The sequence below is a fragment of the Phodopus roborovskii genome, unplaced genomic scaffold (genome assembly GCF_943737965.1).
Source record: "Phodopus roborovskii unplaced genomic scaffold, PHOROB, whole genome shotgun sequence".
In the NCBI taxonomy this organism is placed as follows: domain Eukaryota; kingdom Metazoa; phylum Chordata; class Mammalia; order Rodentia; family Cricetidae; genus Phodopus; species Phodopus roborovskii.
The window spans coordinates 19,794,660-19,812,326 of NW_026126540.1; the positions used below are offsets into that span (position 1 = coordinate 19,794,660).

The 17,667-nt window shown below is 42.2% G+C and overlaps 3 protein-coding genes across 6 annotated transcripts in view; 2 read left to right on the top strand and 1 right to left on the bottom strand.

The window, feature by feature from the left end:
* The window catches only part of Kirrel1 (kirre like nephrin family adhesion molecule 1), a 1,148,154-nt gene that overhangs the window by 19,816 nt on the left and 1,110,671 nt on the right, over nucleotides 1-17,667 (bottom strand). The gene's annotated exons all lie outside the window — the stretch shown is intronic.
* The window catches only part of Sh3d19 (SH3 domain containing 19), a 144,686-nt gene that overhangs the window by 12,463 nt on the left and 114,556 nt on the right, over nucleotides 1-17,667 (top strand). The window lies entirely within an intron of this gene.
* Nucleotides 4,201-4,593, top strand: LOC127233027 (NADH dehydrogenase [ubiquinone] iron-sulfur protein 5). The gene has a single exon (XM_051199378.1). The coding sequence runs from the start codon at nucleotides 4,201-4,203 to the stop codon at nucleotides 4,519-4,521; it is 321 nt and encodes a 106-aa protein (XP_051055335.1). The 3' UTR covers nucleotides 4,522-4,593.

The window sequence follows — 17,667 nt, forward strand, 5'->3', positions numbered from 1 at the left end:
AGTGGAAGGAAATGGTAGTCTCCACTTTTCCACTGACATTCACATATGTGTCATGGCATGACAACCCCATGCTGGCAGAATAAATAAGTAAAAAGGTAATAAATTAAAGAAAAAGATGAGTCTTGGGGGCAGTAGAGATGGTTCAATGGCTAAGCAACTACTCTTTCTGAAGACCTGGGCTTGATTCCCAATATCCACATGGTGGCTCATGACTATCTGAACTCTAGTCTCAGGGGACCCAACACCCATGTCTGACGTTTGAAGGCATCAGACATGCATGTGCTGCACAGAGATACATGCAAACTAACACTTATACACATAAAAGAAAAACTCTCCATCCGACAATTTGTTCTTACAGACACTGTGTTGCCAAGGCTGGTCTGGAACTACTGGACACCAGGCCCCCCAATACCCCCAGGTACAGGCCATTTTTAAAAAGGTGCATTATTTAGCTGAATATCAAACCCCCATTCAGATTTGCTGGGCTCCTTGCTTTTCCTAGATCACAGAAAGCACCCCTGTACCCCTTTGTTGCATTTTATTTATTTGTTTTATTTTTTTATTCATTGCATTTTAAAACATGATATTCCAGGAATGTCTGGCCAGGGGGAACTCCATATTCTCCTTTGTCAAAGTGATTAGAAAAGGTAACTTCACCCCATTGCTCAGATACAGCAGTAATTAATTATGATAGAACAGCGTATGGTCAGTGCTCTGGAGAACGGGATGGAACAGGGCGTAGAGTGTTTTACTTTATATTCACATACTGTTTGAGTTTCTCCCAGTGAGTGCTTATTTCTTTGAAATTTGAAGAAAGGAAAAATAAATTTAAAACGCAAAGGGTGAGGATAGGTCGGTGGGTGGTTCAAGCTTAGCTGCCAGGGCCTGGGTTTATCTTCAACAGAGGCAACAAAGAGAAACATGAGAAGCGATTGCTGGCTACATTCGTATACTTTTCACTTTATGATATTTTTAAAGTGCTATTTTTCCCTGAGATGAGTTACTGTAAAGATAATAGCAAGTGCTGTCCTGTTGATAAAAGAAGTGATTGATAAACTGTCGTGCAGATGATGGCAGAAGGGAGCATGTAATTGTGTTTCCACCGAATCTCATTTTTCAAAATGCTAGCTAATTTATCATTTGTTCATGAGTTTGGTCTTATGCTATTTACTTGTTTTCACAAATGCCATAATCATTTGAAAAGCAAATCCTCATTTATAATCAAACTGTTGCCTGTTTAACATAATTTTAAAAACCTAAGTATTTCCCCCCCTTTTTTTTTTAATGTGTATTTTTATCTTTTTCTTGTGACCCAGCAGAACCTCTTCTGAGGACTAGATTCAGGAGACATGCATTGTTTTGGTTTTGAGACAGGGTGTCTCTGTGTAGCCCCGGGTGTCCTGGAACTTGCTTTGTAGATCCATCTGCCTCTACCTCCCCAGTGCTAGGATTAAAAGCGTGTGCCACCACCAGGCTGAACCTCAATGGGCATGGTGGAGCATACCTTTAATTCCGGCATTCAAGAGGCAGAAAGAAGCAGGTGGATCCCTGAGTTGGAGGCTAGCCTGGACTACAGAGTGAGTTCCAGGATAGTCAGGCTATATAGAAATATCCTTGCTCAAAAAGCAAAAACAAAACAAAACGATACTAAATTAAATGTGCAACCTCCTACTGGCCAGCTGTCCTAGTTAGCATTAATTGTCAATCAATTGTGAAAAAGTTTAGAATCATGGGGTGGGGGGGGGGTCCGGTAATGAGTATCATTTGAGTAACTATCTTTATCTGGTTATCTGTGGCCAAGCTGCTGAGGCATGTCTTGATTGCCTTAATTGATCTGGGAAGACCCACCTGGGTGGGTAGTGCCATTGTCAGTGAACTGGCCCGGAAGCTAGCCCCAGCCTTCTGCTTCAAGCTTCTGCTCGAGTTCCTGCTATGACCGCTCAGTGATGGACTGTGCCCTGGAAGTGAAGCCAAATAAAACCCACCCTCCAGGTGCTTTTTGTGGATGTTTTACTCAGTAACAGAAAGAAGAAAATTAAGGGTGTAAGAGAGATGGCTCAGCAGTTAGGTGCCACCGACTGCTCTTCCAGAAGACCTGGGTTCAATTTCCAGCACCCACTTGACAAGTAACAACCATATGTAACTCCAGTTGCAGGGAATCCAACACTGCCTTCTGTCCTCTGGTGCACAGGTGTACATGCAGACAAAAATACCCATACACATTAAAAATAAAGAAAAATTGCCAAAGTGAGAAAATTAAAATGCCAACTATATGACCATGACTCCCTCTCCTCAGAATCTTCATTGACATGTGAAGGAGTTGGACCTAGGCCCCAAGTTTATGACTGTTAATAAAGTTTTATTGGCACATAGCCACACACACATACATAAATCTATGGCTATTTTGTCCTCTATCTCTTACAGCAGATAGAATCCAGCTACAAGCTTGAAATACTTGCTGACCTGCCCTTTGGAGGAAAGGTTTGCAAATTCTTCTTTATCAAGTTTCCTTTCCAGCTTAAAATACTTGGTTCTGGATTTAGATATATAAGCCAATATCCTAGTAAATTACTAGGAAAAATTCAACTGGGAGAGGGGGAAACACCATCAATTATACATTATTATTTGCTAGCAACCTGAACCTGACATTTTTTCACTAATGCTGTGGTTAAAACAAGCTTTACATCTCACTATCATATTCAGCTGGAGACATATGCACAGGTTCACCCCGTTGGTGCTGGAATTCTGGCTGAAGGAACAACCTCTAATTGGTTACGAACAATGGACAGAAATCCACCTGCCAATATTCAAGCCCTTGCTCAGGAGCTGGAGGTGTCGGTTTTCACATTTCTTTGGCTAACCTCCCATTAACAGCACTAGACAGTTGCATTCTCCTGTGGGAGACCTGCAAGTCATGGGGACTTTGAGAGGAATCCAGGAAAAACATTGGTGGTCAGAGGAAGTATCCATGTGAAGTCTTTCTCACTTACTTAAAGCTTTGCTAGTTGGAATATACTGACACTGTTGGCAGAAACTTGTTTTAGAATTCTTTGTACAACACTTTTCATGAACTTCCTGCATCTAAGAAATAACTATAAGCTGGCCCAGTGAGCTTTTGGAATATACTAGTTTTTGTAACTTGCTTATTCAAAACTCAAAGTATGGAGTGTGCTTTTAGAAGTTGAAAGTGACACTATGAAGGATTTAGAGCTGCTCCATTCAGAACTACTTGGATATTGGCTTAGACCCTTCAGATGGATTAATGTCTTTTTCCTTGTATGGCACTGACTTGAAAGTCTCTGAAGCAAGAGTGCATTATTTTTCTTGTTTGTGGTCTTTCATGTCAGCCCTCTCTTTCTGAATTAAAAATAGCTTCGCTGAACTCCTAGGGGGACAGGATATTTCTCCTAAAATCCAAACACTTGCCTTTGATGTGTGCCACAGACTTCTAATTTTCTAAAGCCACATATTCTTTATTATCCCAAGCTCATTAGTAGGCAATATTGATTAAAATACTGTCATTTCTCTTTACCTCACCTATTGGTATGGAATTTTTAATGACATCAATCAGTTCTGAAGCCTAACAGCTTCCACGTCACAGATTTCTGTTGTAAGCTAGTCTTTAACAGCTTTATTTTAACAGATGAGCACTGTTTGTTACAGCTCTTCGGAAGGAGTCATGGCCCAACAGCCAAGTCCTCAAGCCAGCTCAGAGGGCGACAGTGAGGACAGTGTGGTGTCCATGTTGGTCGCATCGGTTCTGTCTGATTTTCTTTCAATAGCCAGGATTCGGGAAAACGATTCCTTTTTTAGATTAAATGTTCCTTTACTTCCCCCCTTTTAAGAAGGTGGTGGTCGTGACATCAGGGCAATCTGTTTTGTCATCACTTATGGCTTTCTGTGCTTACAGGGGTTCTTGAATATTTATTTAGAAAATTGTAAGACTTAGTACTGTACTGGCAGTGTGGAGAAGATAGTCCATAAATGAAAGGCTCTTTCTTATTTCTCTGTCCCTGCTCCTCCTGAACTGTAACAAATCTGCTTGGATAACTAAAAGGCCTTTAGCTTGCCCCTATCTATATTAGTTTCCTATTGCTTTTGTAACAATGTACAAATGAGAGGCATCTGTGTCTTCCTGAAGCCGACGGTCGTGCTCTACACCGAGGCATCGGACAAGGGCACTTATCTGGTGCGCTCGTTATGCCTTTCCTTGATGTGCAGAAAAAGCTAGGCATTAGCCTAGATCGTCATTTCACATTCCAGTGTGTTGAACAGCCCTACAAAATTCCCGCTCGGTGCCATGCTTTTGAAAAAGAATGGATAGAATGTTCGCATGGAATTGTTGCTACCCGGGCTAAAAAAGAGTGCAAGATAGAGTATGATGATTTCAAGGAATGTTATCTTCGATTCAAAACGATGAAGCGCCTGAATGAAATCAGACGACAGCGGGATAAGATGATCAAAGAGGGGAAATACACCCCTCCACCTCACTTTGTGGGCGAGGGGGAGCCTAGGCCTTGAGCAGAGCAGCTGGAGGCTGCTTTTCATGCTGTTTTCCCCTGGGAAGACAGTTTCACGAAGCGTCTTCATCAAGTATATAAAATAAAGAATTTAAAGAATAATAATAATAAAAAAAAACAATGTACAAATGAAAGGCTTAAAAACAACATGAAATGAAGAGTGCATAGTTCCTGAGGTCCAAAGCTGATCAGAGGTTGTCTTGACACCACCACCCAGCTGAATCCAGATTTATCCTGTTCACTAATTTTCACTAAATACAGGATTAATGTCTGAGGTATCCTGGCTCCCTGGCCCTGCCTTCCCCTCTTGGGTGTTCTGAGTTAATTACAGACCAATACTGTGTGTAAGGGCACACATAGTGCCCCAAGACTAGATCTCATATGAAGCCATATGAAGGTGGAAGTGAAGTCTTAGGTCATAGAAGACACTGCAGAGAATCTGGGTTGGTTAAAGGTAATGATCTTGCAAGGCCATTAATATTTTCCTGGAAGATTTCAGTGCCTTTTGTTCGTCTGGTTGAATATTTCCTCTCGATTACTGGGGATAGAGAAGGAAATTAAGCTCTGGTTATCTGAGCAACTCTTTCCCTCCCCTTCCTGAACAAAAAGTTGCAGGTGGCTGCTTTCTGTTATGTAAATAAAGCATATTTTGTTAGATTTGACAAATCTTGTGACATGGTCAGTGAAACAGCATCCAGATAGGTGAAGTACCACCACTGAAATAGTAGCAACAGTCACGCTTCCAATCCTATTCCGAACTTTTTCTCTAATGTCCCCACATGTAGGAGGACAACTGTATGGCTTCATGAGGGGAAAACTGGGTCATTATTTGAAGGAGTCTACTTGCTACAAAGAAAGAAAAAGAATCTGGATATCACTAACTATACACTCTCCCCTCCCACTGTTCTTTTTAGGCTTTCTCTGTATTGTTTTTCCAGCCTGCCCTGGCACTCACTCTGTAGGCCAGGCTGGCCTTGAACTCACTCCTCTGACTCCCCAGGGCTGGGAGTAAAGGCATGTGCCACCAACGCCGGGCCACCCTCCCACTTTTATGGAGAAAAATAAAATGTTGACTAAATTTCAGCAATTTTTATTTATTAAAATCCTACCTTAATTAAAATTTCTCAGGACTTCTGAAAATGAAAGGTAGCACATATGAAAACGAGATACTCCAAGAAGTAACAGATTCTGCAAATTAAAATTGATTTTAGATCAGAAGTCCTGTGCTGAGCCTCCCAAAGTTGCGAATAAAGATACCCTTGTTTATATGCTCCTTCACTCGTCAGTGTGATGGCGCTGGCCACATTAGTTGCCTGTAACTGCTTGACATTTTAGTTTTGTGAATACAAATGTCTATTGATTTTCCCCCCCTTCAGTAATGTATTAACAAGTTCCATACCCCACATTTGGGGTTATACTTTCCATTTTGCGTTTTAGCAACTGAAACAAAAAAATGTATGTAATCACTTTGAGTCTTGTTTTGAAATGCAATCACAAGTATTGTTCAGATCTTTAGAGAGCCCCAGATATATCACAGACAAGTCGATATTTAAGTTAAGCAGGAGATAAACTTCCCTGTTCATTTTTAGAAAGTGGCATTAATGGGTTATAACTCAATGTGCCATGCAATTCACTCATTGACTGTTAATTTTTCTCCCCTGGTGCTGGGCGTAGGATCTGGGCTTTGCTTACCACAGTAAGTGTTCTGCCACTGAACCACACCCAAAGACTTAATTTTAAAAACCATTCCCTATGGTGCTTTTAATGCATTTTGTCGGTATTCTCCCTTTTCTAAGCAGTAGACAGAAATAAGTGCATGGAGATGTACAAAAGAAGGATATTTTAGGTTTGGAGGGCAGACACAATAAAGCCACCAGGTGGAAATGGGCTGAAGGATGGACAACCTGCTCTGGGGGGGTCTCCATGCTGGATTTTAATTCAGTGTAAGAAGCAAGCTGTGGCTTTCTCAGATCACCATGGTAAGTGGGCTCCAAAGACAGTGCAGACAGGAAGCAGGAGAGGAAGAAAAACAACAGGTGTCAGGTGGAATCCCGATACTCTTACCTGACCCTTTGGTCTTATTTTTCTCCGTCAGACTTTCTTGTACATAACTTTAGTTTGTTTCTTTTGCATTCAGTGGTGCGGCTCCCTCACCAGGCTGTAAACTCCTGAAGGTTCTGCTGTTTATTTGGAGTCCATTATGTGGTGGGTGCTTGATGCTGTTAGATGCACAGATGCACAGTCTGACTTATTTCAGACTTCCCCAGGAGAGGAATCTGCTATGTTGTCCAGGACCAAGTGTATCTCTTAGGCAAGACACCTGGCTGCTGTGCAGTCAGCTTCCTGTTCCTGCTCCATGCCATGGAATGTTTTTTTCCACGTGGACCCTGTACATGAGTTCCTATGCTGGGGGTGAGGCGCAGTGGCTTCCCATTTTGAGAAAGCAGTACTTTTTTTTTTTTGGTGGTCTTCTTGACCTATGTCCTCAGGGGTAGTCTGTCTTTCCTGTTTCCTTCTTTCCCTCAGCTGTGACATCCAGAACTTCCTTAGCTTCTGTCTGATAAGCATTTAGCTCCCGCTTTTAGTAATCTTTCTTCTCTGCTTGATATGGCCTGGCAGGAGGCGCATCATCCCCTCCTCTCATCCTTTTATTTAATTAGTATCTGGAAACCTAAGGGTAAGAATTAGATCAGATTCTGGGCTGTGTCAGTACACAGAATACTCAAGTTCTCACAGTGTATCTGGGGGGTGACAAAAATCAGTTGGGTGGTTTTCATTCAGATAGCGTAGTTGGGAGACAGTTGTAGATGAAAACAAAAATCCTTACCCTCATAGACCTTCCATTTTGATAAGACAGATACAATAATTAATTATACAGCTACATAAAAAAAAAAAATGTTAGATAAGCTGGGCGTTGGTGGCACACATCTTTAATCCCAGCAGGCAGATCTCTGTGAGTTCAGGGCCAGCCAGTAGTACTACAGAGCTATGTTGAGTTCTGTGGAGGAGGGCTCCATTGTGCTCTGATGCAGATGCTCATTAAAAGGATTTGTTCTGCCCAGGAGAGCCAGCACAGCTTCTTTCAACAAGTGGAGGGTGGCTTGAGATTAGAAATCATGGTAAGAAATAACCAAGCAAGGGAAGCCTGGACAAAGCAACAGTCTGTGCTGAGTGGGGTGTGAAGCAGCTAAGGAAGGCTGGGCAAGGAGAAAAGGTAGAGTGTCCTCTGATTTCGAGGTGCTGTGGTTAGGGACTGTGCTACCAAACCTAACAACAGTATTTTTAATAGTAAACCATATAGGGATTTGAAAAGAGTGAAGCTGCTTATGTGCACTCCTTGTTACAGACTGAGGGATAGAAAAGGATTAGCAGGAAAACAAAGGCTAATCAAGGAGGCAAAAAAATATAGAGTAAGCAAGACATCTATGATGCAGCCAAGGTTCAAAATAGAGCCTTATAGAGTCCCTTTTTTAGCTTGCGTTTCTAGTAGTAATTTAACTCATAGTCACAAATATTTATTCATAGAAAACATCCTTCCCCCCTCATAAGATACATTATTCTGGGATAAAAATAAAAAAAAAAAAAAATACCGCCCCCAGAAGTGGTAGCCTTATTTATTACCTGTTTGCATTCTGACCACTAAAACATGAGAAAATCGAGAACCTTGGAAACAAAATCATGAAGCTAGTATCCAGGGATCTCAGTGACTGTCTTAGGAATTCTCTGCCCAAGGCTTTATTCTCCACACATCCCACCTCTATCTTGTCCTGGTTCAGGGTTAGGGCCAAGGCTCAGGAGGGTCCCAGGAGAGCCAGAGAAAGAAGAACAGTAGTAGGAAACAGGAAGTGATGTAAGTACAGTTACCACCCAAGCCCTGGGCTCTTGAGATAATGGCACTGATCCATTTTTGGTAGTAGGTCACGTTGGCGTAGACTCCAGGAGGAATTTTGCCACATTCCAAACCCCAGCTTACGATACCTATCTGGATCCAGACACCATCAACGTAACATGACAGAGGCCCTCCAGAGTCACCCTAAGGGAGACAGAAAGGCTCAGCAGTGAAAGGCCTGAGGGGTAGGAGGGAGGGGTGTTATCAGTCTGGAGGGAGGAACGGGACCTGAACTCTGAGCTGTGCCTCAGCAAGGGAGCTGGGCTTCCCACTGCTTCGGGGAGAGCTCACGGGAGTTCCAGAATCAGTAAAGTTTGAAATTGTCAGGGATCTTAGAAAAATCCATTAGTTTTTTCTAAATGTTCATTTGATGTGCCTTGAGAAAGCAAATGGAAATTAATACAATACTTCTCATTAAGGTTTTCACTGCAAAGTAAGACTTAAAAGAGTGTAAAATACTACCCTTGTTTTTGTTTTGTGTGTGGGGGGGTTTCTCCATAGGTTCTTTTGTGTTTCAAATGTTGTATTCATTTCTTCTATGGGATGATGACAGCCATTAGTAATTTGTCTCCTGTTTTGTAACAGTTTCAGGATTTAATGCTGATTGCGGCTCACTTTGTATGTCTGGTCTGATGTTTGCCCACACTGTTTTGATTACTGTCACTTTATAGAAAGCTTTGGAATCAGAAGGTTTGAGCCTTTTTCAAGGCTGTTTATGACCATTTGAATTTCCACATTAGTATCAGCTTATTCATTTCTTAGTCTAGCTAATTTTTTTTCCCCAATTTTATCTTAAAACAAACTTTGGCTTTTTTTTTTTTCCTTTTTATTGTCTCTTTCTTCTCTGTTTCAGTAAATAAAATCCTTATTTCTTTGTTTTTTCTGCTTTCCAATCCCCAGAACTGCGCCCTCTTTCCCTCTCCCCCCTCTGTCCCTCTCTTTGGTGACTGTCTTTCTCCTTGTGCCCTTCCTTACCCCTTTCCTCTTCGGTGTTCACATTGAAACCATGCCTTGTATAGGCTGGGAGGTCTCTGCCATTACACTACGTCCTGCCTCCTTTTCCAGTGTCTTAATATAGAGGCTAGGTTCTTCACTTGAGATATTCTTGTTCATACAACTGACATTTACAACTATGAGTTTCTCTAACCACTGCTTAAGCTCCACCCATAAGATGTGTCTCTTCATTTTAATCAAACTGTTTCCTAATTTACGTAGTGATTTCTTTTTTTGGCTCACTGGTTATTTGGGAATATGTTAACTACCACAGATCTGAATTGTACATATTTTTCTGTTACTTATTTTCTAACTTTATTGTGTTGCTACTAGAGACCCTACTTTGTATGATTTCAATCCCCCTAACTGTACTGAGGCTCAGCTTACAGCCTCGGATAAATCTGTTTTGGAGAATGTTCTGTGTGCACTTAAAGTGTGTTCTATTCTTTGCTGCTTATCTCAGAGCAACTCTGCTGGGGATGAAATAGAAAAGCCAGCTCTATGAAGGCAGCGGAGAGAGGTCAAAAGCAGACAGAAAGTGGGGTTAATCCTCAGAAGAAAAAGAATAACACTTTGTTTTTAAGTAGTCTTCTCATTAAACAGGCCCATCTTTCGCTTATCTGGTAGCTAGAGCTTAAAGAGAAACCCATAGTCTTGATGGCTTGAGATCAGGAAACAGAGCTCAGAGCTACACAGCCACTTAGGAAATGAAGGGTAAAATTCTAGAAAGGAGAGAGGAAAGGAGGAAGGGAAAGAGTGGAGAGGTGGGGGGAGAGAGCAAGCCAGCAGCCTGGATTCAGCCACAGCCATACAGCTTATACTTGCATGGAATGAAGGACCAAGCTGTGGCTGGATTGGTTGGTTGTTTTTATGATGCAAGAAATCAAAGCCAAGGCCTCATGGATGCTAGGCAGGTCTCTACCACTGAGTAATACCCACAAACCTTGATGACTGACAGTTGATCGGGAGAATGACATTTAAAAAGTATATGATGAAATATTATTGAGAAAATTGAAAGTTAAAATTGTGTGTTTACCTCAATATGTTTATGAAAAATTACAGGTTCTAAAAAATGTAAAAACAAGTGGCTACATTGGTTTAGATCAGTAGTTCTCAGCCTATGGGTTTTGACAGGGGTTGCATATCAGATATCCTACATATCAGATGTTTACATCACAACTCATAACAGTAGCAAAATTACAGTTATGAAGTAGCAACAAAAACAATTTTATGGTTGGGGGCTCACCACAACATGAGAAACTGTGTTAAAGGGTCACAGCATTAAGAAGGTTGAGAACCACTGGTCTAGATCAATAGTCTTATGTTTGAAGGAATTCAATTGATATAGGTCAACATTACAGAAAACACAACCAATTAAAATACAGAGTTGTGAAGACTGGAGAGATGGCTCAGTGATCAAGAGCACTGACTCCTTTTCCAGAGGACCTGGGTTCAATTCCCAAATGGCAGCTAACAACTGTCTGTAACTCTAGTTCCAGGAGACCTGACACCCATGGCAACACACCAACACACATAAAATTAAAAATCCAGAGTTGTGGGGCCTAGAACCAAGGGATATATCTATAGTACAACTCCCACACTTAAGGCTCAGGAACATTATGGAAGAAAGGACAGAAAGATTGTTTAAAAGCCAAAGGTTCGGCTGGGCAGTGGTGGTACATGCCTTTAATCCCAGCAGCACTCGAGAGGCAGAGGCAGGTGGATCTTTGCGAATTTGAGGTCAGCCTGGTCTACAAAGCAAGTTCCAGGACTGTTTGCAGAGAAATCTGTCTCAACAACAACAAAAAGTCAAAGATTCGGGGAGTTTGCTATTAGCTGTGTCTCCTGCTAATGTCAGAAGCTACACAGGGTCTCACCAACATGACTGCCCAAGTGTGAGCTGAACAAAGACAACAGCCAAAGTAGACAGGGAAAAGCCCATGAGGCCTCAACTCTACACAAAGAACTGTAGGCAACTAAGAATGCTGAGTCAGAGATATAGTTGTCCCCAGGGAAGAGCACACCAATAGGATTATCTAATACCAAATGGTCAGCCCTAAAAACATACAAGCAAGTAACATTATATAGACTGAGCAGGCTGTATTTATGTATAGGGGTATATATGTATATGTATGTTTATATTTATATATGTTATGTATAATATATGTATGTATATGCCTGTAACAAAAATTAAATGAAAATGGAGGCTATGAATTTGAAAGGGATCAGGGAGGGACATATTGGAGGGTTTAGAGGGAGAAAGTGAAAGGGGGAAATAATGTGATTATAATCTCAAAAGTAAAATAAATGACTTTAAATATTGATATAGATCAGTTGATTTGCCCAGCATTAACTGAAGAATTACTGTCAGAACCATCATTTCTAGGGTGGTAATTTATTGTTAATTACAGATAAAACATCTTATATAAGAGCTCCCAGAAGAAGGTGCCCAGAGTGCCTCAAGAGCAAACACTAACCTTGCAGCTATCCTTTTTCAGCAGAAGGTCGCTAGCACAAAATTCGTCCTTCTTGATGACCCGCTCCAGTTCCGGGATGAAAATGCTGATGGGGTTGTACATTTGTTCACACTTCCTACTGTTAATGATGGGTACTTCAACTTCTTGGAGGATAGAGGGGTACTGACCTGCAGAGGAAGACAGGAATAAAAGATTATAAACCCTGGAAAGTAACAGGGTGCCAGTCAGAACCAGACACCTCCCAGTCACACTTGCTGTGGGAAAATCGGAGGTGGTTAAATCCAAACAAGTGAATTTGAACTGCTTTAGTTTGTGCCAGCATTCTAATAAAAAATATTCAGATAGCTCCCGATTAAGTCAAAATGTAGGTAATCTAAATTATTCTAAAATTGTTTTCATTTTTTCTGCTTCCAGATAAATTCCTGTCATATCTCTACTTCATTCTGGAAAAGTATTGACATGTATTTTATAAACAAATGAACATATACACAACAACAACAAAAGACCCTAGACTCTCCAAACATTAAATCATGTTTAATAGTCTCTAAAAGAGAGCTAATTATGTGTTTAAATTAATATTTACTCTCTCAGTTATAACCAGACTCTAGGCACAATATAGAAGTAAATGAACAGGTAAATGCTGAAAGGATATTTGATTTGAAGACTTATAGACTGATTAATTAATCCCTCTCTCCACCCATCTCTCCTGTACCTTTCATGTTTTGTCCCCATCCAGTCACCCAGCAAGAATCTGGAAGCGTATGTTGCTTTGAGATATTGGGTAAGCAAATGGGCAGAATGACAGTGGTGAAGGTGACTGGGGTAGACAGTTTCAGCAGGGCAATGTCTGCGCTTATACCATCTCGTTTGGGATATTTGACGATTTTGGACACATAGTATTCCTTGCCTTTACTTGAGTAGTTTACATCAATGGATCCAAGCCACACACTGTATAAAAAAGCATACCAGCTCCTAAGAGGAAAAGATAGAAGAGTATAAAAGTGGGCATATTGGCTTGCAGCACATCATCAGGGCTCAGTTCATCTTGAGCTAAGGTTAACTTGTGTCCTTTTCTTATCTCCTGTGCCCTGCCCTGGCTTCTCTTCCTGTGGTCTCCACTTATATGCTGGCAGCCATAATTTGCCCTACATACTCTTCCTGGTTCCCCACTTAACCTCTTCCATGCTCCATGGTGTGTGTGTGTGTGTGTGTGTGTGCGCGCGCGCGCGCGTGCACACACACATGTGTTGTATCAGGTAGTATCATAAGATGTACAAAATAACCTAAGTTCTTGGCTCAACACTTGACTTTCTTGACAACCCCCCCCCCACACACACACACCCATTTTCTCAATTGGGGCATTTTCTCAATTGATGATTGATTTGGGAGGGGCCACCCCAAGGCAGGTCTTGGTGGTGTAAGAAAGCAGACTGAGCAAGCTATGGGGACAAGCCACTGAGCATGGTTCGTCCTTGGTTTCTGCTTTAGTTGCTGTCTTTATTTCATGACGGACAACTGTAAGCTGAGATAAGTCCTTTTCCCACTGGGTTGACTTGGGTCATGGTCTTTATTGCAAGAGAAAACAATGGAAACAAGCCTCTATCCTCACTTAGCTGTCCCTCCTCTCCCTAACCCATAAGGCTATAACTTTCTGTTTTGATCAGTGTTTTCTTGTCACTGTGTAAACTTCCTGCACTGCAGGTTAGGTTGGATCTTGTAATTGCACTTCTCATAAAACCCTCATTTTGTTTTCTTATGTCCACTACAGATCTGCTATTTTGTCACCAAACTCTCTGCTAGAAATACAACCTTCTCAGTACATCCAGGCAGTGCATTACCACCCCCACCCCACTTGCTTGGTTCTCTGCCCTCTTGTTCTACTCTACCTGCTGTCTCCTTGGAATTAACTTTTATAACACTTAGGATTTTCTTAAGCATTCTCTTGTGTGATAGCCCACCATTTTGTCTAGATCCACGTTTTCCTGTTCCTCTCTGCCCATATGCATGAATGGTAACATTGTTTTGTGGTGTTGAGTATTTGTAAATGTCTGCGTTTATACGCTCTCTATTCATAGTTTGTATATGGGTAGACTATACAATTGTGAGCTAGGAAGAAACTCTTCCCTCAGTATTTTTGAAGTCACTATACCATTTTTCTGAGCTGGTTGCTAATGACTTCTATGAATATTTTTGACTTCTATGAATATTAGTTTTCTGTTGCTGCACAGTCAGTTGCTACGATGTTTTGTGGTGTAAATGAAAACATATTTGTGTTTCAGATTCTTTGAGGCCTAAATTGTGCCTCCGTCTCAGGGTCTCTCCAGTGGCTCCGTTCAGGGCAGGCTTCAGTCGTCTCTGAGCTTGACTGGAGGAGAGTCTATTCCAGCTCACTTACATTAAGTTGGCATCTTTGTGAGGAACCAGTTTCATATGGTGCTCGCCACATGGCAACTTGCTTTCACACAATGGCTCTGAAAGCGCAGAGTGTGTTTGTGAGTCCCAAAAGCTCAAGACAAACCCTGACTGCTAGTTCAGAAGTGAGCTAGTGCAATGGAAGGGACTTCTCTACACCTTGTCCCCTGGTTGTGTTCACTCCAGGGTGATATAGGGTTTCCTTCTGCCCTGGCCCATTGGTTCCCATGATGCCATCTAAACATTCCCGGGGACGCCATCTGCGGGTGAGCCCCCAGCCTCAACTTACTCTTTTATGCAGTGTGCTGCTGTCAGTACCCAGTGCTTGCTGATGAGGGAACCTCCACAAACATGGTTCCTGTCAAGCTGCAGGCTGACCTGCCACGGCCAGCGCCCCAAGACAGCAGCTTGGCCCCCTACGATTCGTCCAGAGTATACAGGTCGTCCACACACTAGACAAAGGAGAGAAGGAACTGTGCAGACTGGGAGTTCTGTTTAACCTCTGGTCTCCATTTCATCATTGCCCCCAAACTCCCATCCCATCCTTTTCTAGGATTTGAGCCCTCCTTGTTTTCAAAGAATGTGCTTGGAGTATATGGGTGTTTTCATCTGCATGTATATCTGCCAATTGGAAGAGGGCATCGGATTCCATGGGACAACAGCTGCTGTACGGGTGCTGGGAATTGAACTCAGGACCTCTGGGAGAGCAGCCAGTGCTCTTAACTGCTGAGCCATCTCTCTAGTCCTCCTCCTCCCATCCCCCAAATTCTAGTTTCAAACCCAGCAGTCCTAAGCCAGGGTGGAGACTACTCACCTGATTGCAAAGTTTTCTTTCTGGTAAAAGGGCATTGGCAAGACCCTACAGAAAACACACCATATTGTTACAGCATAGTAATACATCTTAAATTTAAACTCACGGAACAGAAAGCTTTCCAGATTGGTAGTAAGGCTAAAATTTACAAATATCTACGTGTTACTGGGGCTCTCGATAATTATGTACCTACCTGCCTATAGCAACTGAAGTTTACCTTACCTGATGTTTCAAGGTTGTTATCAGGAACATCAAGTATGTTTGGTTGTAATACAATGATGCCCTGGGATGTTTCTGAGATTTACAGGCTGTTTATTTTTACGTTGTTTTCTTTAACTGGATTGTCATTTTATAGTATTTATGAATCTTTTTTTTTTTTTTGCTACCCCTTACCTCTTTGCTACTGACAGCATAGCCTTCTTTTCATTAACTGTAGGCCAGAGAAATAACTAGTTATTTATTATACTAGAAGTACCTCTAGTTTCCTCTGCCTGATAGGCAGTTTCCCGGGGCCTGGGTCTTACCTAACTTCCTCCCTACAGGGAGGAAGCCTTGAGTGAATGAAGCCCTAGGTGAAGGTATACTGTTGACATGGCCATGGTCATGCCAAGGACCCTAGCCTCAGACCTGTGAGACAATGACAAAGCCCCCTTACCCTAGGGGTGCAGCATGGAGGGAAGGGATAGCCTTCCTCTGGTTCATGTATGGATGGTGGTAGTTGGGCAGAAAATATCCCAGTCTCTTTCCAGGATCTGCTCAAATTATCTTTTAGAGAGGCCATTTTAGACTAACCTGTTAAAATTACAGCACACCTCTTTTTGTTGTTGTTGTTTATGTTGGCTAGGTTGGCCTAGAACTCCTAAATGTAGCACAGCCTGGCTTCAAACATGTGACCCTCTTGCCTCGGCCCTCCTGTCTTGTCCCTGAACTTTAGATGTCCCTTTCCTTTCATAACATTTACTACCCATTACTGTGCTTTATAATTTATATTTTTAATTCGTGTACTGATTATAAATCTCATGAAGACAAGGACCTTAGTTTTATTTACAGCTTTATCTAACTAGCCACGGATATTAAAAATAGTGGCGTATGTGCAATAATCTCGCAAGAGTTTCTTAGATGATGCCACTCACAAGTAGCAGCCATACGTTATCACATGACTCCTTCTTGAGTTGAATGGCTTCTGCTTTTCGCTCCTCTTGGCCCTGCCCCTGGGGCTCACCTAGCATAAGCAGCAACAGAACCATGGAGACAGAGAAGGCAGGGCTCATGCCTCTGTCATCGGGTACAATACTTCCTCCTTCCTGGCTGGCTCAGGGCCAAAGCCGAGGCGTACCCTGGGAAGGAGCTGGACCAGCTTATGCTGTAGATGGAGCTCTCGGCTTCTTCCCCTTCGCCTCAGCCAGACTGCAAGGGATCAGATTTAACACTGCAGGACCTGCAGCGCCCCCTACTGTGACGAGGGAACCCACTGTGTGGCGTTTTCACCAGAGTGGAGTAGCACAGTAAGGGTGGTGGGAAGGATTAAGGTTTCCTCTGTCAGGAGTGAGAAGATGAAGGGGGACAGGATTGGAGGATTAGTCAAAAACAAGAAATGGGAGCCTGGCGTGGTAGCCTTTAATCCCACTTGGGAGGCAGAGGCAAGCGGATCTCTGTAAATTCGGGGCCAGACTGGTCTACAAAGCGAGTTCCAGGACAGCCAGTGCTACACAGAGAGACCCTGTCTGGACCCACACACACACACACACACACCAAAAAAAAAAAAAAAAAAAAAAAAAAAAAAGAAAGAAAGAAAAGAAAAAGAAAAAAGAAAGAAATAGGAAAGAGAAAATTAACCCACTATCTGAGTGAAATCCATTTTTCTTTTACAACAAATCAGGCTTACAAATAAACTCTAAGACAATGATCTGTAGGACATTTATTGTGGACTCAGGTTAATACCCAGGTCGTTCATAGAAAAATCCAGGAGCAGAGTTCAACAAGGACACCTGGAGAAAACCTAGGGCAGACCTGAAGACCAGAGCTAGGAGTACTTGGCTGCTGTTAGCTTGAGAGCTAGTAGCAGCATTGTTCAGGGTCTCAACTCAGATTCCTAGCCGTTTATACATTGAAATAACTCAATGCATTCCATGCCACCTGCCCAAGAGCTTCCTTGGAGCCAATTTGAATTCCTAAGAGGCTTTATTTGATGCAGATAATCTGTTCTTACCAAGACATAGGTTCTCATGGCTATGGGTCAATTATCTTTGAGGTAGGTCCCCTTACATAAAAAAGAGGAAGGGTGGAGGATACAGTAATGTGTCACAGCAGGCCAGCTGTTTTTTAGTGTGGTTGTCCATCATGAAGATGATTGCTCGTGCATGTGCACGTGTGCATGCCCGTGTATCTGAAACAGTCCCAGGCCAGTCTCAGAAATGTCATCTTCCCAAGAGTTAGCTTTTTTGACCTGTGCTACCCTGCCCAGCCTACTTCTTTATTTAAATAACTACAGTTAAAAGACATTTTTAGAAGTAAACCCTGAAAAGAAGACCCACGCCTCCATGTGTTTGTTTACTGACTGTCTCA